Source organism: Stegostoma tigrinum, chromosome 12 (genome assembly GCF_030684315.1).
Source record: "Stegostoma tigrinum isolate sSteTig4 chromosome 12, sSteTig4.hap1, whole genome shotgun sequence".
In the NCBI taxonomy this organism is placed as follows: Eukaryota; Metazoa; Chordata; class Chondrichthyes; order Orectolobiformes; family Stegostomatidae; genus Stegostoma; species Stegostoma tigrinum.
This window is the reverse complement of record NC_081365.1, coordinates 37,502,598-37,526,097: the sequence shown is the minus strand read 5'-3', so window position 1 is coordinate 37,526,097 and position 23,500 is coordinate 37,502,598. Positions and strand designations below refer to the sequence as shown.

Sequence of the window (23,500 nt, the reverse complement as noted above, 5' to 3'; positions counted from 1 at the left end):
TTGTGCTTGTTTGAAAGCTCTGGCAATGCGGCATTCTGCCAAACGACTTTGACAGTCTGCGTGGGGAAACCACACGACGGGATCCACCCTCTCCTTTTCCCGAAGGGTCCTGAGGATACTACGTGCTGACCACTGCCTGACAGCCTTGTGGTCAAAGGTGTTTCCTTTCAAAAATTTCTCCACGAAGGACAGGTTGTACGGGACGGACCAAATACTCGGAGCGTTCCGCGGCAATGAGGCCAGGCCCATCCTTCGCAACACCGGGGACAGGTAGAACCTCAGTAAGTAGTGACACTTGGGGTTTGCGTACTGAGGATCTACGCACAGCTTGATGCAGCCGCCCACAAAGGTAGCCGTCAGGGCGAGGGTGGCGTTCGGTACGCCCTTTCCCCCATTTCCCAGGTCTTTGTACATGGTGTCCCTGCGGACCCGGTCCATCCTCGACCCCCAAATGAAGTGGAAGATGGCCCGGGTGACCGCAGCGGCGCAGGTCCAGGGAATAGGCCAGGCCTGCGCCACATACAACAGTACCGAAAGCCCCTCGCACCTGACAACCAGGTTCTTACCCGGGATGGAGGGGGACCGGAGCGTCCACCTGCCCAGCTTCTGCTTCAATTTGGTGATACGCTCCTCCCAAGTCTTAGTGCATGCCCCAGCTCCACCAAACCAAACACCCAGCACCTTCAGGTAGTCTGTCCTGACAGTGAAGGGGAGAAGGAGCGATTGTCCCAGTTCCCGAAGAACATGACCTCTCTCTTACCCCTATTGACTTTGGCACGCGAGGCCAGTTCAAACTGGCCACAGATGTCCAACAGCCTACTCACCGACCGACCATCGGTGCAGAAGACGGCGACATCGTCTATGTACAGGGAGGTCTTGACCTGAAGGCCTCCGCTGCCTGGGATAGTCACGCCCTTCAGGCTCACGTCCTTCCTGATGGAGGCAGCGAAGGGCTCCACACAGCACACGAACAAGGCAGGAGAGAGCGGGCAGCCCTGCCTGACTCCAGATCTAACAGGAAAACTGTCTGATTCCCACCCGTTGATCGAGACTGCGCTAAAAATGTTGGTGTAGAGCAGCCGGATCCAATTCTGGATGCCCTCCCCGAACCCCAATTTGGAGAGGACATCCCTCATGTAAGCATGACAGACCCTGTCGAAGGCCTTCTCCTAGTCCAGGCTGACGAGGCAGGTGTCCACCCGCCTGTCCTGTACGTTGGCGATCGTATCCCTGATGAGCGTGAGGCTCTCAGTGATCTTCCTGCCCGGCACAGCACAGGTTTGGCCAGGGTGAATCACTGACTCCAGGACAGACCTGACCCGGTTGGCTATGACCTTGGCCAGGATTTTGTAGTCCACGTTCAATAGTGAAATGGGATGCCAATTCTTAATTTCTTCCCTCTCCCCCTTCCTCTTGTAAATGAGGGTGATGATGCCCTTCCTCATGGACTTGCACATTTCCCCTGCCCGAAGCGCACTATCGTACACCTCCAGCAGGTCCTGGCCGACCAGGTCCCACAGAGCGGAATACAGCTCGACCGGTAAGCCGTCGCTCCCGGGAGTCCTATTCCTCTCCAAGGACTTGAGGGTTCAGGTCAGCTCATCCAGAGATATCGGCCAGTCCAGCCACTCCCTCGTGCCGTCGTCTAAGACCTCCGTGATAGATGACAGGAACGACTCGGAGGCCGTGCTGTCCGTGGGCTTCGTGTCGTACAGTCCGGCATAGAAGGATCCGCTGATCCTCAAAATGTCGGGCTGAGACGACGACACCGTGCCATCATCCTCCTTCAGCCGACTAAGCACAGAGCTCTCTTTGTGCACCTTCTGAAAGAAGAAACGCGAGCACGTCTCGTCTTGCTCCACGGAGCGGACCCTGGACCGGAAGATTATCCTGGAGGCCTCCACGGCGAAGACCGAGGCTTGCTGGCCCCTCACCTCACGGAGGTCCTCCGTGACATCGACCCCCATCAACTGCAGAAGGAGTAGGTTCTGCACCCTTTTCTGGAGTCGCGACAGCTTTCCCCGCCTCTCTCTTGCCTTCTGAACACCCTTGAGGACAAAGAACCTCTTGATGTTCTCCTTCACTGTCTCCCAACAGTTGCCCGGAGACTCAAAGAGGCTGGCTGGTCGTCCTGTAAGTGACAGTCGGCCAGCAGGAGGCAGCGGTCAGAGACGAACACCAGCTTGACGCCAGTGGACCTGACCGAGAACGCCCGTGACACAAACAGGAAGTCTATCCTTGAGCGAGTAGACCCGTCTGGCCGCGACCAGGTGTACCTCCGCTGCGCTCTGTCTGCAGGGGTGCTGAAGACGTCGAGCAGCTCGGCGTCCTTCACCGTGCCCATCAGGAATCTGGGCGTGACGTCCTGTTGACTCCCCCCACCCACTGTCCCCACGCCGGATCTTCCATCTGCATCGATGATGCAGTTGAAGTCTCCGCCTAGGATGACTGGCCTGGACATAGCCAGCAGGGGTGGAAGCTGCTGCAGGACGGCCAACCGCTCACTCCGTACCGCTGGGGCGTACACGTTGATCAGCCTCAGGGGAGCGTTCCTGTAGGTGACGTCAGCCACTAGGAGGCGCCCCCCCACCACCACCTCCTGAACTTGAGAGATGGTGAAGTCGCGCCCCCGCAGCAGAATAGCCAGGCCTGAGGAGCGACAGTCGTTACCCCCCGACCAGATTGAAGGCCCACAGGTCCAGGCGCCGGACCATTTCCCGTGCCTGCCGAGGTGCGGTATCCCGCACTCCTGCAGAAACAGGAGGTCCGCCTTGATAGTGGTCAGGTAGGCCAACGTGGGCACACATCTCGCGGTTGACTTGACGCTGCGCACATTAATGCTCGCAACCCGTACCCCCATTGTGGGCAGTGACCGCAGTACCCTCCCCAAGTCCAAGGTCCAGCCCCTCCATCTGTCCCTTCATGCCCATTGCCCGGGCTAACTGCTGGACGCTCTCCGGGCTCAGGAAACCGTCCGTGCTGCCTTCCGGATGGCAGCCCCCATTGGGGGTATGGAGGCAGGAGAGTCCGGCTCTGGTTCAGGCTGGGGATGCGCTGTTTCCTCCTTCCCGCCTGGAAGTTCCGGACGGCCCTCCAGTGCCTCAGCGGCACGTGACTGGGTGTCGGAGGGAGCCTCAGGATGCCTCCCATCACCTGGAAGTGGGGTGCTGTTTTCCTTCTCCCTTGAGATCTTTAGCTTCTGCTTTGGGCAGGCCCCCTCCGAATCCCCCTCGTCAGAGGAGCTCTTATAGCTCCCCTGTAGCTGCCTCTTCCCGCCTGATGGTTGTGGTTCCTGGGCCCGCCGACGCACCTTCCTCCTCGCTTTCCAGACTGTCGTCCACTCCCCTGGGTCGCCTGTTGCCGCCTCCATCGACTCCGGGTTGTCGAGGGGGAGCGGAGCCTGCAGGGGCACTTTGCTGGCCTCAGGCCCATCCTGCGGGGCTGGGCCCTCCTGTACGGCTTGGCCCTCCTGCACATTAGTGTGGTCCTTGCTGGGCCCTGGTGCCTTCCTCTCCTCCAGGGGGGCTTGCCCCGCATTGCCCCTGCCGGCGACCTGGGTGTAGGGGCCCCCGCTGTGGGCATGCCCTATAGAGGTGGCCCGCTTCCCCGCAAAGGTTGCAGCTTTTCTCTTGTGGGCAATCCTTTGCAAGGTGTCCCTCCTCCCTGCAGTTCTTGCAGATGGTGGCTTTGCAGTCGGCCGCCATGTGACCTGACCTACCACAGGCATGGCAGACTTTAGGTTGCCCTGCGTAGGTCAGGTAGCCCCTGCTCCCGCCGATCGCGAAGCTGGACGGTGGGTGTACGGCATTCCCGTCCGCGCCCATCCTCAGCGTCACCTTGACCTGCCTCTTACTGGTCCAGATGCCAAAGGGGTCCACAATGTCAGTTAGGTCCCCTTCAACCTTCATGTACCTTCCAAGGAAGGTCAGGACATCAACTGCTGGCACATGCGGGTTGTACATGTGTACAGTCACCATACGGCTCCTCTGTGCTGGCATCACAAACAGTGGGACAGCGGTCAATACAGAGAGGGGGCCCTCACCTCCTTTCTCCTTGAAAGCCTCCAGGAAGTGTTCGCAAAGCTTGGCACTCCTGAAGGTCACATCGTAAAAACCTCCTCCGGGGAAATCCTGCAGGCGGTAAATGTCCGCAGCAGCGAACCCACAACAGTCCAACAGGACCCTCTTCACGAAGAAGGTGCGGTCCACAGGTGCACCTTCATCCACCTTCTTTACAGAAACACGGATGGTGTTCCAGACCCCCTGACCTGGGGCACGAGCACTTGCCGCAGCCATCGTTGCAGGTTGGCTACTCCCCTGAACCAGCGTTAGGCCGAAGCCAGCATTAAGATCCACTGGTCGCAAGGGTGCACAGCCAACCCGACGTCCTCCTTTCACCTCCAACACAGCGCTCTCCTCATCTCGGTCCACAAGAGAGTGGGTCTTTATTTTGTTCCAGATGTAAGCTGGTTCACTGAGCTTGAAGGTTTGTTCCCAGATGTTTCGTCACCATTCTAGGTAACATCATCAGTGAGCCTCCGATGAAGCGCTGGTGTTATGTCCCGCTTTCTATTTATCTGGTTAGGTTTCCTTGGGTTGGTGATGTCATTTCCTGTTCTTTTTCTCAGGGGATGGTAGATTGGCTCCAAGTCAATGTGTTTGTTGATGGAATTCCGGTTGGAATGCCATGCTTCTAGGAATTCTCGTGCGTGTCTCTGTTTGGCTTGTCCTCGGATGGATGTGTTGTCCCAATCAAAGTGATGTCCTTCCTTATCTGTACGTAAGGATACGAGTGATAGTGGGTCATGTCGTTTTGTGGCTAGTTGATGTTCATGTATCCTGGTGGCTAGCTTTCTGCCAGTTTGTCCAATGTAGTGTTTGTCACAGTTCTTGCAAGGTATTTTGTAGATGACGTTCGTTTTATTTGTTGTCTGTATAGGGTCTTTTAAGTTCATTAGCTGCTGTTTTAGTGTGTTGGTGGGTTTGTGGGCTACCCTGATGCCAAGATGTCCGAGTAGTCTGGCAGTCATTTCGGAAATGCCTTTGATGTAGGGGAGAGTGGTTATGGTTTCTGAGCCCGTTTTGTCTGTTTGTTTGGGTTTATTGCTGAGGAATCGGCGGACTGTGTTCATAGGGTACCCATTCTTTTTGAATACGTTGTATAGGTGATTTTCCTCTGCTCTGCGTAGTTCCTCTGTGCTGCAGTGTGTGGTGGCTCATTGGAATAATGTTCTAATGCAGCTTCGTTTGTGGGTGTTGGGATGGTTGCTCCTGTAGTTCAGTATTTGGTCCGTATGTGTTGTTTTCCTGTAGACGCTGGTTTGAAGTTCCCCATTGGCTGTTCACTCTACTGTGACATCTAGGAATGGCAGTTTGTTGTTGTTTTCCTCCTCTTTTGTGAATGTTATGCCAGTAAAGGGTATTATTGATCGTCTTGAAGGTTTCCTCTAATTTGTTTTGTTTAGTGATGACAAAGGTGTCATCCACATAGCGGACCCAAAGTTTGGGTTGGATGATTGGCAGAGCTGTTAGTTCGAGTCTCTGCATTACTGCCTCTGCTAAGAACCCTGATATCGGAGATCCCATGGGTGTACCGTTGGTTTGTCTGTAGGTTTTGTTATTGAAAGCGAAGTGGGTGGTGAGGCATAGGTCCACTAGCTTGATGATGTTGTCCTTGCTGATGAGGTTGGTGGTGTCTGGTGTATGTGTCTTCGGTTCTTCTAATAGTGTAGTCAGTGTTCTTTGGCCAGGTTGATGGATGTGAACAGAGCTGTTACGTCAAAGGAGACCATTATTTCATCCTCTTCTATCTTGGTGTCTTTGGTGTTCAGGAATTCTTGGGTGGAGCGAATGGAGTGGTGGGAGTCTTCTACTAGGTGTTTTAGTCTTTGGTGTAGTTCCTTGGTTAATCTGTAGGGTGGTGTTCCAGGTAGCAACACTGTGGGTCTGAGAGGGGCTCTTGGTTTGTGAATTTTTGGTAGTCCGTAGAAGCGTGGTGTGTTGGATCCATCTGGTTTCATTTTTTTGGAAGTCTCTCTTGTTTTATTCTCCAGATTTTTGAACTTCAAAAAAATGATATCACCAATGCAGGAAATGACATCACCAACCCAAGGAAACCTAACCAGATAAATGGAAAGCGGGACATAACACCAGCGCTTCGTCGGAGGCTCACTGATGATGTTACCTAGAATGGTGACAAAACTTCTGAAAACTAACCTTCCAGCTCAGTGAGCAAACTCACATCCAGAAGGATACTAGTGATTGAGGATCATGTCGTTTTGTGGCTAGTTGATGTTCATGTATCCTGGTGGCTAGCTTTCTGCCAGTTTGTCCAATGTAGTGTTTGTCACAGTTCTTGCAAGGTATTTTGCAGATGATGTTCATTTTATTTGTTGTCTGTATAGGGTCTTTTAAGTTCATTAGCTGCTGTTTTAGTGTGTTGGTGGGTTTGTGGGCTACCCTGATTACAAGAGGTCTGAGTAGTCTGGCAGTCATTTCGGAAATGTCTTTGATATAGGGGAGAGTGGTTATGGTTTCTGAGTCCGTTTTGTCTGTTTGTTTGGGTTTATTGCTGAGGAATCGGCGGACGGTGTTCATAGGGTACCCATTCTTTTTGAATACGCTGTATAGGAGATTTTCCTCTGCTCTGCATAGTTCCTCTGTGCTGCAGTGTGTGGTGGCTCGTTGGAATAATGTTCTAATGCAGCTTCGTTTGTGAGTGTTGGGATGGTTGCTCCTGTAGTTCAGAATTTGGTCCGTATGTGTTGTTTGACTTCACCAGCTTCAAAATCTCCCCTTCCACCACCGCATCCCAAAACCAGCCCAGTTCGTTCCCTCCCCCCACTGCACCACACAACCAGCCCAGCTCTTCCCCTCCACCCACTGCATCCCAAAACCAGTCCAACCTGTCTCTGCCTCCCTAACCTGTTCTTCCTCTCACCCATCCCTTCCTCCCACCCCAAGCCGCACCTCCATCTCCGACCTACTAACCTCATCGCACCTCCTTGACCTGTCCATCTTCCCTGGACTGACCTATCCCCTCCCTACCTCCCCACCTATCTTCTTTTCTCTCCATCTTCGGTCCGCCTCCCCCTCTCTCCCTATTTATTCCAGAACCCTCACCTTATCCCCCTCTCTGATGAAGGGTCTAGGCCCGAAACGTCAGCTTTTGTGCTCCTGAGATGCTGCTTGGCCTGCTGTGTTCATCCAGGTGACAAACACTACATTGGACAAACAGGCAGAAAACTAGCCACCAGGATACATGAACATCAACTAGCCACAAAAAGACATGACCCACTATCACTCGTATCCTTACATACAGATGAGGAGGGACACCACTTTGATTGGGACAACACGTCCATCCTAGGACAAGCCAGACAGAGGCACGCACGAGAATTCCTAGAAGCATAGCATTCCAACCGGAACTCCATCAACAAACACACTGATTTGGAGCCCATCTACCATCCCCTGAGAAAAAAAACAGGAAATGACATCACCAACCCAAGGCAACGTAAACATATAAATAGAAAGTGGGACATAATACCAGCGCTTCACCGGAGGCTCACTGATGATGTTACCGAGCATGGTGACGAAATGTCCGAAAATGAACCTTCCAGCTCACTGAGCAAACTTACATCCAGATCCTTTCTTAAGTAGGTAGACAAAAAATGCGCACAGTATTCCACGTGCGGTCTCACCAAGGCCCTGTATAACCGCAATAAGTTATCCCTACTTTTGAGCTCAAATTCTCTGGCAATTAGAACATATCGTTTGTTTTCTGAATTGCTTGCTGCACCTGCCTGTTTGCTTTTATTGACTGATTGTACGGTGACAGTCAAATCTCTTTGTACATTCACATTTCTAAAAATATCACTATTGAAATAATTCTCTGCCTTTCTGTTTTTAATGTTGAAATGTTTAATTTCACATTTGTCCATGTTATACTGCTCCTGACATGCTCAACTTTTCTAGAGTGCCTTGAAGCCTGATATTGTTACTGCTTATTCGCGTTACTGCAGTGACTCTGCCCAAGCTTAATAGTGAGATATTATGTACAACATAGTATAACGTTTATTGCAATAATGCCTTAAGTTGTTTGAAGATGTGTTGCAAAAGGGAATAAATGTTTTCTTCATTCTATCTATACAGGTGTAAACATTTATGTTTCTTAGCTGAAGCATAAGTATTTGCAACATCTGTGAAGGAAAAAAAGAGTTCACATTTCAGAACTCTGAGGAAGGGTCACTGGACCTGAAACATTAACTCTGATTTTTTCTTCATGGATGCTGCCAGACCTGCTGACTTTTCCAGCAACTTTGGTTCTGTTCCTGATTTACAGCATCTTCAGTTCTTTCAGTTTTTAATAAGTATTTGATTATGAGAATTACTACAGATAAGGTTGCCCTTCCTTTGATGTCACTGAATGTTTTTCACATTTACTCCTTGGCATTCTCAGGAATTACATTTCCTCATTTAGATATTGCAAACCCCTCAGCTTGTTCCACAAATTTAATCACTGGTTAGCACTAATAAATGTCATTTTCCTTTATTGTCCCACGTTCATCAAAATTGTTATTGAGAAAGTCTTGGGAAAGTTTCTCCTAAAGTGTACTTTTACAAATTCTTTCAGTGTATGATTCAAAAACAAGAAACAAGCTGCCCTTTAATGGCAAGTTCAAGCTTTTTCAGAACCGGCGACTTATTTCACATTGAGCACCGCAGCTTTCAAAAATACAAGCCTGCCTTCCTGTATATTGCAAAATAGGAAAATCGATATGTTATGGTGCATTAGAAATTCAATAAATTGTTTTGTTCAATCATTATCCATGTTTGAATAGAAGTGAAGATAAGCTAGAGGACCTAAATTTAAAAAAAAGTCAGGCGCAAGCAATAGGGGCAAGTAGCTACTATGGAGTGTCACAATAAATTTATTTCCTATTTTCCTACTCTGCCTACTGAAATAGACATAGGAGGTACTGTTTGAGTTCTTACATTTACAGCAGTAAAAAGCAACTACCAGCATTTTCTGTGGCCAAACAGCAACCACGTGTAAATTACAGATATTTATATTCTTTGAAAATAACAATTTATCCATGTTCAAATATAGTTTTAACCTTACACTCACGAACAAGTCGTTAAGTGATATTACTTTTTAAAGTTTCCATTTCACTTCAGTAATTCCAAAGACAAATGGAAGCAAGCTATTCTAGATTCAATTTCCTGATTTTTGCTGTTTGTTTCCTTCCTAATTGCAGATATGTTTATCACAGTTCAAAGTGGATGGTTGCTGGGAATGCAGATTCGCCAGTGCCTGCTCGAGTCTACATCCATCCAGATTCTCTAGCTTCTGGGGACACATGGATGCGACAAGTCATCAGCTTTGATAAACTCAAACTTACAAACAATGAGTTGGATGATCAAGGGCATGTACGTAGATAAAGATTTATATTTTAATAACATAGGCTGGTTTTGAAATACCTTATTTAATTCTGATATTTATGTGATAAAACTGGGTGATCAATATCAACAATTCAGCAAACACACTTAAACTAAGTGTCACTGTTACTGCGTTAATGAGCTACTGAGCACAGCACAGAACCAAACTCAATAGTGGATCACTTTTGTAACAATTTACCACTGAATTTTATGTTCTGTTATGTCTTTTCGTTGTATTTCAATTCGATAGTTTATTTTAGGATGGATGGTTTTGAAGAGGATGCAGAAAAAGAAACTGAAGAAAATGAATTGAATGGTGAAGCTGGTATAAAGAGAATGTTGAGAGAGAATTTGATATCTAGACAGGGTAGGTAGAGAAAAATAGTTCTCATTGGTGGAAGAGTAAAAAACTAGATGAATTTGTTAGTGCTGTATCTCAACAGAGAACTAACATGAACACAAGAGCTGAATGGCATCCTCTTGAGCTGTAACCACTCTATAATTCCATGATTATCAATAAATTCTGGACAATATCATTCTAGTGATTCATTTTCAAATCGTTGCTGTTTCTCACTTGCTTCCAGGCCAATGTTTTCAACTCAAATTGTGAAAAATTAAAGTTTAACTAGGAAATTCTAAATAAATTCTGAATAAATAAATTCTAGCCTGAATCATTGCTAACCTGATATACAGTATATTATAAGATCTTGCTCTTTTGTGTACTTTAACTGTGATCTTTTTGTTCCTAACTTTTTAACATGCAGAACCAATCCTACTTTTCACTGGCCCACAGTTGTATTTTCTGATTAGTGCACAGACCCTGATTTCACCAAATTATTCAAATGTATTGTTTGACATTTGGGATGCAAATTATAAGAACTGTTTTCAAAGTATAAATCAGCAGTCAGAAAATGTATGTGATATATGAAATCAGACCCACCATTACATGTTTAGCATAAAACTACTTTTAAAATTAAAACCAATGACCAGGGAATAATCATAAACTTAATCTGCTCTGCACTTTGTGATGACACCATGCCCTCTGAGGTCAAAAATAGCACAGACCAGATGTGATCCAAATCTTCCACTCCCAGAATGTGCCTCAACTCCAGCTTCTGAAGAACATGTTGTACTGCTTCAGTGGTGTTTTCCATTCTCCATACTACTTTTGTTTACTCCAAGTTAGTGCTGATTCTATGAGCACTTATATCATGTGGACCAACATCTAATGGGAACTGAATTGGTGGTCACATTCACAAGCAGTTGTTATAAAAAATGACCTCCTTCCAGAAGGTTAGCCTTCTGCATTGCCCAATCCATGCAAAATTCTTTCATTTAGCTTTGTCTTCAAAATATAGATGATTATATGATAACCATCAAGACTTCTGTTTGACTGTGTAGAAAAGTTCTTTAAAATATCTATTAAATTGTAGGCCTTCCTGTTTGCTGTTCATTTATCAGCCTGTCACAATCAGGGTGTATCTACGTAAACATTACTTTGCTAGGTCAACTTTGTTTAGGGCTGCATGCAGATCCTTGACATCAAAGGTCTAAGCTTGAAAACTTGAGCACCTGCATAGATTCTACTCATGGGTCTTGTTTAACAGAATATTATTATTGCATATTCAGGATATCTCTTATTACATTAAAAATAATCTGTGAATATATAAGGCTCCTAGGACAGCTATAGCAATTTTACACATGGCTTTGTACCAGGATAGGTTGTACTGCACCTGCAAGCACCTTAAATTATAGCTACAATTATTGAACATCGATGTGAGCTTAAGGTAGTAACTTACAATACATTTAAATTGCATTACTGTTGTGCCATATAGCTCACAATAACTCAAAAACAAAGTTTCCTTACATAAACAAAAAAAGTGTAGTAGATATATCTATATAATGTTCTGTCTTTATTTTCATAACTGTTCACAAATTCCAAATGTGAGTATTAGTCTGGACACAGGCCAAGTTGGAACTGGATTGAGCCTTAGCAAACCCATTTCACAGACCCGTGATAAAACTCTTCAGATGTAATATTTTATTTTTCCTTCAGAGAAAGAAAACATTCATTCATTCTCTCTTCAGTTTATTCTGGACTCTATCCACAGTTCTGAAGCCAGGGTGGCTGTAGTTACAAAATAATGCTATCATCATTACCTTCATTGTGGAAAAAAACCTTTTTCTTTTTCATCTGCTATTTGAAACGTGCCCTGATGACAGTGCTCTAATGCAGTACACTGCCAAGCCCTTTAAGCAAAGGGGTGAAACATTCTCAATTTTGGGTCTGTACTGAATGTAAGCTCCTGAAACGAAAGACTTGTATCCCAATCAGCTATGCACTAGATTCCACAGGAAAAAGCGAACAAATCTAATTTCTGTCTGGATTGAATTACAAACCAGCTCACAGAGGTGAAACAGTAATGTTTTAATGCACTTTGCCACCAAACCATAAGAAAACAAAGACATTGACAGAGTTGCACTATAAACGCAATGAAATTATAATTTAAACTTCATGGTAGTTAAGAATGTCAGTGCAATAATTTTGGCTAGACATCAGGTCATTACTTTGACACTCTGCAAATTATATTTAATAATTGGCTGCACATGGACGTATACTTAATTTTCTTTGTTTATGTGCAACAAGCTGCAGATGGTCGCCATTTTCAACTAACTATGTCGGCCAATTAAAATAGAACATTCTTCCTGATTCAACGTCCGCTTTCAACAGATGATTGAAGATTATTTATTTCTCTTCAATAACTGCTGCAATTGTCTCCATTCGGAAGAGATTGGCCTGAAAACAGTGTAATATCAGCAATTGCTACATTCCGACTTCTCGTTGAATTAATTTAATCAGCCTACGTGCTGAGTCTCAGCTCTGAGAAAACGCTTCTCCTTTTTCGTATTGCCCAAATGCTGCAGCTTCAGATGGCGCTCAGTAGTAGTACCGATAAGGTGAAAGCGGAATCACATTTTCGCCCATCGCTGTTTAAAAACATGGATAACAACCATAAGAGGAAAGGAGCAAAAGGGGGACTGTGCCATTTCTTTTCAATTACATTTACTGTCATTTAATAGTTGGAATTGATAGTAAACCGTTTGGTAATGCGCTATGCTTTGGCATGAGAGCGAAAAATTGCAATACAAATTTGGACTGTTGGGTAGTTTATGTATAAGAATTCAGCAAAAAACCGAATAATTAATTCTAAAAGCATTTACAAGCAAGTTTCGTTTTAAAACTCATGTGACCAATGTATAAGGGCATTTCAATGTGACTACCATGAGAAGTTCAGCTAGTCCCAACCCCTTCATGGTCCACATTCGCCATAGTTAGTACTCCATGTCCGGGTAACAAAGTGAAAATAGGTGTCAGTGTAGATTAGTGTTACTTTGAAATGCAAATCACTTGCATTGAGTTTTCTTCTGTCTCGGTCGGATCAGCGTTTTACCTTTACGCGGTTCTGATCTTAGCAATTCAGTAACGTTGAGGGGCCTAAAAGTCCCGGAGTTGTAACTGTGCTCCGATTGGGGCGAGAATGATCGTTAAGAGTGTGTCCTGAGGTTTTTGAGCGGGCGCTAATTACAGCACGTGTAAATGCAGGGTGAGACAAATCAGTATTGAATTCTGGTTAACACTCGCTCGACGTTAAGCTGTTATATTTCACATGTCCATATTAGTAACAAATCGAAAGACAGGTAACATTGCTTACTATCGGTTAGCTCAGTTAAAGCTAAGTAACTCTCTATATATTCCCCAATCTATACAACATTAATCACTTCAATACCTGCCGGAGAAAAAAAATCTTCCAATTAATATTTATTAAACAATTCCTATTTGTCAACACGTTAGCGAACAACTGGCACTAGTAAAAGTATGAAATATTTTGTCTTTACCCAGTTGATCCACATTATCATTAGATCATGCGGATTCTGTATAAAGCTGCATGCCGTCTGCTTAAGGTCTTCCTCTTGTTGAGTTATCAAAATCATTTAATAAGGTGAGGGGAAGAAAATAACTGCGCATTGTAGCGAAATAGTGGATGTGCTCGTTGCTCACGTGAATAGCTTTAATTTGAATCGAGATAGATTAATCTGTAAACCACTATTTAGCTTTGCTTTACAGCTTACTTTAAACCACGTTTACCTTTAGTTTCATTTCGCTGACAATAATTTTTTTTTATTCTTCGTCGCCCCAACTCGAACAGATAATTCTTCATTCCATGCACAAGTACCAGCCGCGGGTGCATGTGATCCGAAAAGACTTCAGCAGCGAGCTGTGCCCGACTAAGCCAGTGCCTGCAGGAGAAGGGGTGAAAACCTTCACTTTCCCGGAGACCGTCTTCACCACAGTCACAGCATATCAGAACCAGCAGGTAGGTTTCCTGTTGCCGAAAGGAAGGATACGTTTCTAAAATATTCGTTGAAATAATCATTTACAGGATGTATTGTTTGAAGCCTATTGAGGTTGAATCGAAACCGACAGGTATGAGCGTATGAGCCGTGTCTGGTGCTGAATTCTTTAGAAAGGGGAAAATGCGTGCGATTAATTTTAAACATATGTTTATTCTCAAAAGTGAGTAGCTGCGATTACTCAGAATGGAACAACGGGCGTGTTACATGTAAAGATTAAAGATATGAAGAGAGAGAGTCCCCGTTTATTTTTAAGGCTTTTTTCAGAGCTGCACATTATTTGTTTAATTTGGCGGCCAACGCTGCCTGCTTGGTGTGAGTGGATTGTCCTTAACTGCTTGTATTTTAAGTTTGGGAATTTTGTTTAATATTTTTACCGGTCACTTCGGGATTTTCTAAAATCGCCAGAGGAATGAACGCGAATACATTTCAGAATCGACAACTTCTTTCAGACTGATTAATCCAGACCAAACAGGAATGTTGTACACGTAGCTGGAAAGTGTCATCTAGAAACGTTCAAATATTCCGCCAGATGTTACCGGAACTCCTGGCTCTTTAAATAAATGGCTGATCAAGTAAGCAAACATACATAGGCGGATTTTCATGACGCATTCTAACAAAACGCGTTTCTGAACTTCTGGTATACATCAAAATCGGACACGTTTTGCGAGGATTTAAGAACAGCAAGAAACAACTCTGCACAATTAAGACAAAATAACGGCTGCGATATGAGTGCAGGAATTTTGCTCCTAGCTGTACTGCCGGCGATTCTCTCAAGCGCGACAGCCACTCTCCCTCACACACGCTCGCTTCCTTCACCCCAACACAGGCACACACGTGATCCTATGGGGCGAATTTGTATTTGCAGATGCATTGTTTTGTTGGGAAAAAGGCACATTTTCTAGACAGTCAGTCAATGTGGTGTTTTATAAATTCCTACTTTAGAAATGAAACCAGTCTGACTCGGAACCAAAACACAAACAGATCCTGGACAAAGCCTCACACCTAACATGCATTGTCTGACCTAAAATGTCACCTCTTTACGTTGACAAAACTTTTGGGTCGTTCAGCACAGTGACTTCGAAGGAATTCGGGGATTTATATTTACATATTAATAAATTAAGACCTTCTCTCTGGTTAAAGATTTAACAGCATCTTCGGTTTGTTTAGTACATCCTCATCAGGGAGGTGACCCTTTGATGTTTTACTTATAAATTGTGTCTGGTACTGCGTCTCTCACACCAGTACCTGAAGAAGGAAGAAAATTCCCATAATTTATGCGGTCAAATAAACCTGTTGGACCATAACCTGGTGTCATGTGATTTCTGACCTCGTCCACACCCGTCCAACTCCGCACCTCCACATCATTTGCGAATAATCTCTTTACTTCTCGGTTCATTCACTTCGTCTCTTCCAATCCTCTCCCATCTTGTTACAAGCAACAGTTTTCTGAGCATTGGTGGTTCGCTTGTATAAAACAAGCAGGGCAGATTTACATATGAATCGCCAACAGCTGTCACAAATTTATCATCGCTAAAAACCACTACGTTTAATATACCGCAAAGTGGTACAAAGCCAGTAACCATTTATAGTCAACAAAAATAAATTAGAATTTTTTTTTTGTTTCTGACTTACAGCATTCTCGGGTTCTTTCGGGTTTTTATCAGTTGCTTATAATCATTTGAATGCTTAGGGCATGAATTTCAAATCATGTTGACAAAAATCAAAATGCAATCCATGGAGCGGACAGGAGTAATCGGGACAAATAAACATTGAAGACCTTTTATGTTCAGACGCTAGAAAGAAGCTAAATTATTTAAGTACTTTCCCGCAAATTGAATACGATAAACACCACGTTGGTTATCGAAAGAGTCGGGAAGATTCTATATGTTGTGAACTCCACTTTAGCAGATTGAAAGGCCTGACGCGTTTGGTGATTGCAGTTCAAGACTTTTTTAAAATTATCACACTAATATACTTAAATGTATTAACTCCTCTTGGGGAAAATAACTGGTAAATAATTAAACTTTCCCTCTTTTGTATTCTAACAAAAAGATTGTTTTTTCTTGAGTGATATAACATTGTTTAAATCTTCTAGATCAATGATGTATTTCCAAGAATAAGGGATTTGGAGAAGTTAGGGCTTTTCACTTTGGAGATGAGATTTGGTTGAAATGTTAAGATCATGAGGGATCTTTCCAGAATGCACATGAAGAAACTCTCCCTGCTGGTGAAGGGATAGGAACGACAGAGTTTGAAAGAAATGGCAAAAGAAACAAAAAATGCTTACGAAGTCTCTTTTCTCAGCATTTCACTGAATTGGCATATGTCTGGTCAGTTTCACCAAGCTGCAGATATCTCCCTCAACCTGTTCACATTCCCAAAATGGTTTAAGTTGTGTGTAGCCCTGGTCCCCACGCTATATAAGGAGGGTGCAGAAGGTATTCAGCAGGAATCTGCCTGAGATGGAGTGTTTTCTTTATGAAGAGACACTGGATAAGCTCAGGTTGTTTTCTTTGGAGCAAAAAATGCTGAGGGGGGGAACCCGATGGAGCAGTAGGGGCAGGGTGGATAGGAAACAGCTGTTCCCCTTATTGAAGGGTCAATAACAAGGGGGCATCATTTGAAGCAGAAGGACAGGAGGTTTTGGAGGGATCTGAGGAGATTTTATTTTAACTCTTAGGGTGTTGGAATTTGGAATATATGCGTGGGAGAGCAGTGGGGGCTGGAAACCTCTCAACCCTTAAAAAAACAAGCTTGGACAAGAAGTTGAAATTTTTGTAACATTTAAGGCTACAGGGCAAGTGCTGGAAATTGGGAGAGATAATGGGAGCTGCAGATGCTGGAGAATCCGAGATAACGAAGTGTGGAGCTGGATGAACACAGCTGGCCAAGCAACATCTCAGGAGCGCAAAAGCTGACGTTTCGGGCCTAGACCCTTCATCAGAAAAGGGAGATAGGGAGGCGGATCGAAGGTGGAGAGAGGAGAAGATCGGTGGAGAGGAGACAGACAGCTCAGAGAGACGGGGATGGAGCCAGTAAAAGTGAGTGTAGGTGGGGAAGTAGGGAAGGGATTGGCCAAGGGGGCGGGATGAGGATAGTTGGAGGGAAATGGGGGTGCGGCTTGAGACAGGAGGAGGGGATAGGTGAGAGGAAGAACAGGTTAGAGAGGCGGGGACAAGCTGGGCTGGTTTTGGGTTGCAGCAGGGGGAGGGGAGATTGTGAAGCTTGTGAAATCCACATTGATACCATTGGGCTGCAGGGTTTCCACATTATGCTGGAAATTGGGATTCGTGTAGATAGGTGATAGCTATTTGCGCAGACTCGATAGATCGAATGGCCTCTTCTGCTCTCAATGACTCTAAAGGAAACATGGAGAGTGTCTTCAGGCAGCCAGTCGATCGGAAATATGCTGACCGAGAGTGTGGCCAAGGAAATTCAATCCATACAGGAATTAGACTTATATAAAAAAGTAGATTGTTAAGGCTTATTGGGAGAAGCGGATACTGACAGTCAGTGAATTGTCCAGTGGAGAGCCCGTGCAGACATAACGGGTTGAACGGCCTCTCCTGTGTCAGCACAGTTGTGCGTTTCTCTGGATGCAAAGGGAAGTACCACGCACAGGCGTCAACTTTTCAATTAAATTTCTGAAGTCTCCAACGAGGATTTACCTCCCTCGGTTAAACAACAGTTCGTTTTAAACGGCATCCACGATGGACTTCAGGAGTAATAGTTGCTGTTTGGTTACGCTTTGTCTTTAGAGTATATTCATTCTTGAGCTCCGCTTTCATAAACTCAAACTCACCCATCCCTTCCTCCCACCTCAAGCCGCACCTCCATTTCCCACCTACCGACCTGTCCCCTCCCTACTTCCCCACCTATACTCTCCTCTCCACCTATCTTCTTTTCTCTCCATCTTCGGTCCGCCTCCCCCTCTCCCCCTATTTATTCCAGAACCCTCCCCCCATCCCCCTCTCTGATGAAGGGTCTAGGCCCGAAACGTCAGCTTTTGTGCTCCTGAGATGCTGCTGGGCCTGCTGTGTTCATCCAGCTCCACACTTTGTTATCTTATACAGGTGCAATACCTTCTTACCAATGCCAGTGTTCTACACCTCCCGGTTAATAGTTTATATCTTTTAGCCACTGACGTGTGTGGATTCGCAAAATGTTCGTGCTGGAGGTCGAAGGGCGCTCTGAACAAGATTGAGAGGAAGCCTGACAGCAGACTTCAATTAAACACGAGAGCATGTTGAAACTAGCGGTGCGAGTTATATCCTCCTAGCACACCTCGTCCACACATCGCAGGACTTTGGGAGTTAGACTATTTTTAAATGAAGCCTCCTCGCTGGCCAACAATACAAACGCTCAACACCAGAACTTAGTGTGCATTTCTGGGTTACACCGTCTCTGTTCACAGTGTCTCAACATGGGGGTTGTTCACGGGGCGCTCGGTAACAGAAAAGGGGCGCATTTCTGAGAGCGAATCTTCCATGGAGTTTTTAATTTAATGTATACCACCGTCTACAAACGGAATTTATGTAAATGTTAAAAAAATTCCCGTTATGAACCTTATGGAAAAACATATTTCCAAGCTTCCCCCCCCCCCCAACCATTCCCAAACCCTGTAGATCAACCTCCTAACTACAGGACTTGAAATACTTTAGAATCGTTTAAATGGGTATAAGTGAAAAGCCCCGGAAAATCCCCTTGATTCAATCGTACGTTTAATTTATTGTTTGTCTTTACTGAAACGTTCTTGACTCCCCAATTCCTTTGCATTCCGGATTATTTACATAGCTGCACCGATTGTAACAGGAAACGTTTTCAGTGCCATTTTCTCACTTGTTAGTTAATGAGACGCTGACTTGCCGAAGTGGCTTCATTTTCAAACGAAGTTTCAGTTTAAAGCCGATGTAAACACCGATGCAATTTCCCGGCTCTGTCCTGCATGGAGAGAGACCAGGACCCACTCTCATTTGGTGGAGATTTTAATAGTGAACGTGATCCTTTTTATTTCCCAGATTACAAGGCTGAAGATCGACAGAAACCCGTTTGCCAAAGGATTCCGAGACTCGGGCAGAAACAGGTGAGGAATCACTGTCTGAAACACACAAAAACATCCCTCTAAGAATGAACAGTTCAAAACCTAGCCGAGACAAGTGTCGCATTAAAAATGTGCTGTGCTGGCCGAGGGTGTGATAAGTGTGCAATATATCCAACATCCGTACATAGTAAGCCACGGACAAGCAACTTCAATATTAAAGAAGTTTGCAGGAGTTAACCAACAGCTTTCGAAATCCACCCCCCCCCCCCCCTCCGGAAGCTGCAGACTATGGGAGAATGTAACCTCAGTTAAAATAACGCCCCCGTTCCCACCTTAATCACAGGGAATGCGATATCGCTAGAAAGAAATGGGTGCGTGTGAATTAGTTGGTCTCGGGCCGAAACGTCAGCTTTCGCGCTCCTCTGATGCTGCTTGGCCTGCTGTGTTCATCCAGCTCTACAGCTTGTTGTCTCTAACAACGAAGTGGTTCTTTGCTTAAAAACAAAACAAAATTACGGAATCTTTACGTGTGACACTGTGTCATAATACCAGTTATACTGAGGCACTCTTTCCACAGAGACCTATTTCAGACGGCAGATCCAGTGTCAGTTTATAGACATACCGCAACACATCCCTCACACCCCGCCCCCGCCACAACCGCCCAAAGGGGATTCCCCTCGTTCTCACATACCACCCTACCAACCTCCGGATACAACAGCATCATCCTCCGACACTTCCTCCATCTACAATCCGACCCCACCACCCAAGACATTTTTCCATCCACACCCTTGTCTGCTTTCTGGAGAGACCACTCAAGGCCACCCAAAGAAACCTAACCAGATAAATAGAAAGCGGGACATAACACCAGCTTCTCGGAGGCTCATTGATGTTACCTAGAATGGTGACGAAACGTCTGAAAACTAACCTTCCAGCTCAGCGAGCAAACTCACATCCAGACCACTCTCTCCCGTGACTCCCTTGTTCGCTCCACACTGCCCTCCAACCCCACCACACCTGGCACCTTCCCCTGCAACCCAGGAAATGCTACACTTGCCCCCACACCTCCTCCCTCACCCCCGTCCCAGGCCCCAAGATGACTTTCCATATCAAGCAGAGGTTCACCTGCACATCTGCCAATGTGGTATACTGTATCCACTGTACCCAGTGTGGCTTCCTCTACATTGGGGAAACCAAGCTGAGGCTTGGGGACCGCTTTGCAGAACACCTCCGCTCGGTTCGCAATAAACAACTGCACCTCCCGGTCGCGAACCATTTCCACTCCCCCCTCCCATTCTTCAGACGACATGTCCATCATGGGCCTCCTGCAGTGCCATAATGATGCCACCCGAAGGTTGCAGGAACAGTAACTCACATTCCGCTTGGGAACCCTGCAGCCCAATGGTATCAATGTGGACTTCACCAGCTTCAAAATCTCCCCTCCCCCCACTGCATCAGAAAACCAGCCCAGCTCTTCCCCTCCCCCTACTACATCCCAAAACCAGCCCAGCCTGTCTCTGATAATAAAATGTGAGGCTGGATGAACACAGCAGGCCAAGCAGCATCTCAGGAGCACAGTGCTCCTGAGATGCTGCTTGGCCTGCTGTGTTCATCCAGCCTCACATTTTATTATCTTGGAATCTCCAGCATCTGCAGTCCCCATTACCCCAGCCTGTCTCTGCCTCCCTAACCTGTTCTTCCTCCCACCCCAAGCGGCTCCTCCATTTCCTACCTATTATCTCATCCTGCCTTCTTGACCTGTCCGTCTTCCCTGGACTGACCTATCCCCTCCCTACCTCCCCACCTATACGCTCCTCTCCACCTATCTTCTTTTCTCTCCATCTTCGGTCCGCCTCCCCCTCTCTCCCTATTTATTCCAGAACCCTCTCCCCATCCCCCTCACTGATGAAGGGTCTAGGCCCAAAATGTCAGCTTTTGTGCTCCTGAGATGCTGCCTGGCCTGCTGTGTTCATCCAGCCTCACATTTTATTATCCAGTGTCAGTTTGTCAGGTTACAGGTAAGCATGAAAGCAGAGAAAATCAAGAGTCTTACCTTTGCAACACTTCATCTCAATAAGCACAAAAATCACTGAGCACAGTGGATATAATCTGGCAGTAAGTATATTGTCAGAGTTGGACGCAGTATCACATTTACTCAGCACCTCGTGGAAACCGATCGGACTTTTTAACGTGAGGAGAAAGTGGACGTTCCCACCTCCGGAGCCGGGAATAGCCGCTGTTGTATCAAGAGGAGCTCCTTTATCACAGTGTAGTCAGTAGGAACTGGCGGCGAGCAATGTAACCAGGGCTGCTCAAAGAGTGGAGTGGAACTTACTAACTGCTGCAAATTACAGGCGACAGCATTCCTCTGAAAATTAAAAGAAATAAATGGAAAGCGATCATATTAAAGAACTCAGCTTTGCACCAGTTTACAGTCATGCATGAACGAGTCCAACTTCAAGCCAAAACAAATCAGCCTCCTGATCACACGCAAGCCATCAGTATCTGAGTCCTCCCTTTTCCCACCTTCACTTCTCCAGGGTAATTAGGGATGGACAAGAAGGAAGAACTCTTGGAAAACAAATTGTCGCCGCATACAACAGAAACAGCAAATGCTGCAAATACAGACGGAAAGTCATTGACCTGACCTGTTTATCTGTGTTTCTGTCTCAGATACTGCCTGAACTTGCTGAATATTTCCAGCATCTTCTGATTTTATTCCAGTTTTCAGGCATCAAAATTTTGGTTTTGCATCAGGCACTACATGTACCATAACGATACCCAGCTCGACCTTGCTACACCCGTCAGTATGATGAATATGGATTTACCTCATTGGAAGGGCCAAATCTATTATCATCAGAGGCTGCTAGAAACCCCATTCCCTATCGCTGTCACCATAGTTCTAAAGGGAGTTATCTGAGGCTTAACCACACCGTCCGCAGCCTGAGTGCTATGTTTGACACTGAGTTGATTACCAGTCCACCTATTCAGGCCATTGCTAAGAGTACACAATTTCACTTCTTTAACACTATCCAACCAATTCCCATCTACATCTCTATCTCAACACATCTGCTACTGAAACCCCTATCTAGGTCTTTGCCACCTCATACCTGGATTATTTCAATACCATCGTGGCTCCATTTTCAATCTCCCATAATTTTAATCTCATGCAAAACTCTGCCCGCCATCCAGCTCACAGCAAATTCCAATCATCTATCATTCATCTGTTTGTGGACTTACATTGGTTCCTGCATACCAGCCACAGTGCAGTTTTAAGATTTCCATTTTTGTTTACAAGTCCTTCCATGGTCATGCTGCTCCCTAATTATGTAAACCCATTCAACTTTACAGCCTTAGAGATAGCTACCCTCTTCCAACACTGGACTTTTGCATATTCCTGTTGTCCCACCATTTGCCTGTAAGTTGCCAAAACCCGAAGATCTGCAATTATCTCCCTAAACCTCATTGTCTCTCCACCTCTTCCTTCTTTTAAAATGCTCTTAAAGTAAACATTTTCTCGTCTGGTGTTGTGAGGCACCATCCCTCCCATTCCTCTCAATATGTGGAATTGTGATACTAGTATGCATTCAGGAATAATGCTCCCCACCATGGGAGTCACATATGAAGTTTTAAGAGTGCACTCTGCCTCTATTCAGTTTGATTTGGTCTGTTTCAGTGTAATACTTAGTAGAGAGCATTTCTAACAGATGTGAGCAGGGAAATAAACAGTGACGCGAATACACTAAAGAATCTTCATTGAGTCATGAATTGTCCATGTGTGGAAATAAAGAACAGAAAACATTATTCATATTACAATGTAGAAAGAAAACCATAGTTTAGGAAATAGTGATGAAGTTAAGGAGAAAAGAACAAAACAAATAGAAAAGCCAAATAAAATTAATTGATGTTTTCACTTAAAACATCTTTAATATTAACTTGTAATTAAAATTAAAACTCCACATTTGTTAAAAGAAAATCAGATCCTGGGAAGTTATTTCAATAGTATCAATGGCATCAAACAATCAATAGCGCAATCACCTTAATGCAGCAGCTGTAGCTTTCAGATTTTATTTTTGGGATGATCTAATGAACAAGGACAAGATGTTCAAACCTTTTGCAGTTCGGTTAGGATTTCTAATGTTGAATCTATAGCCAAAGACTGCAAGAGCAGCGCATTCAGTAACTTCTAAGTTTCCACTATTATCTGTGCAACAGCAAATGTCAGAAATTATCTCTTTTACTCTATGATAATGGTGAGCTTTGGGGAAAGGGGAACTAGGAAAAAAATTAAAAAAGACTAATGATGGAGAAGTTTCTTTGAAAACAAGGTGTAGTCAAATGGAAGTGAACTGTTTGGTCTGAAGAGTTCCACTGGTCTGGCTAAATGCTGGTAATCAATGGCGGAGCAGAATGGTTTTTCCACATCTCACGTAAGAGGGACAGTTAGTCCATATGAGAAAACTGAAAGTTGGCAGAATCATTGAATTAGGGCTGGGAAAGTCTACAGAAGGATCAAAAACAAGCTTGAGAATTTTGTTGATTGTTCATGATGACAAAGGAAACATGGAGATGACAGAGTACTGGGCATGTGATGCTTTGTGTAGGTGATGGT

General features: G+C 45.2%; 1 protein-coding gene across 1 annotated transcript in view; it reads left to right on the top strand.

The window, feature by feature from the left end:
* tbx15 (T-box transcription factor 15) overlaps window positions 1-23,500 on the top strand; it is a 101,515-nt gene that overhangs the window by 46,321 nt on the left and 31,694 nt on the right. The window contains exons 4-6 of the mRNA XM_048540202.1: window positions 9,254-9,425; window positions 13,643-13,810; window positions 18,869-18,933. Of these exons, the coding sequence (XP_048396159.1) occupies window positions 9,254-9,425; window positions 13,643-13,810; window positions 18,869-18,933 (405 nt within the window). The remainder of the gene's footprint in view (window positions 1-9,253; window positions 9,426-13,642; window positions 13,811-18,868; window positions 18,934-23,500) is intronic.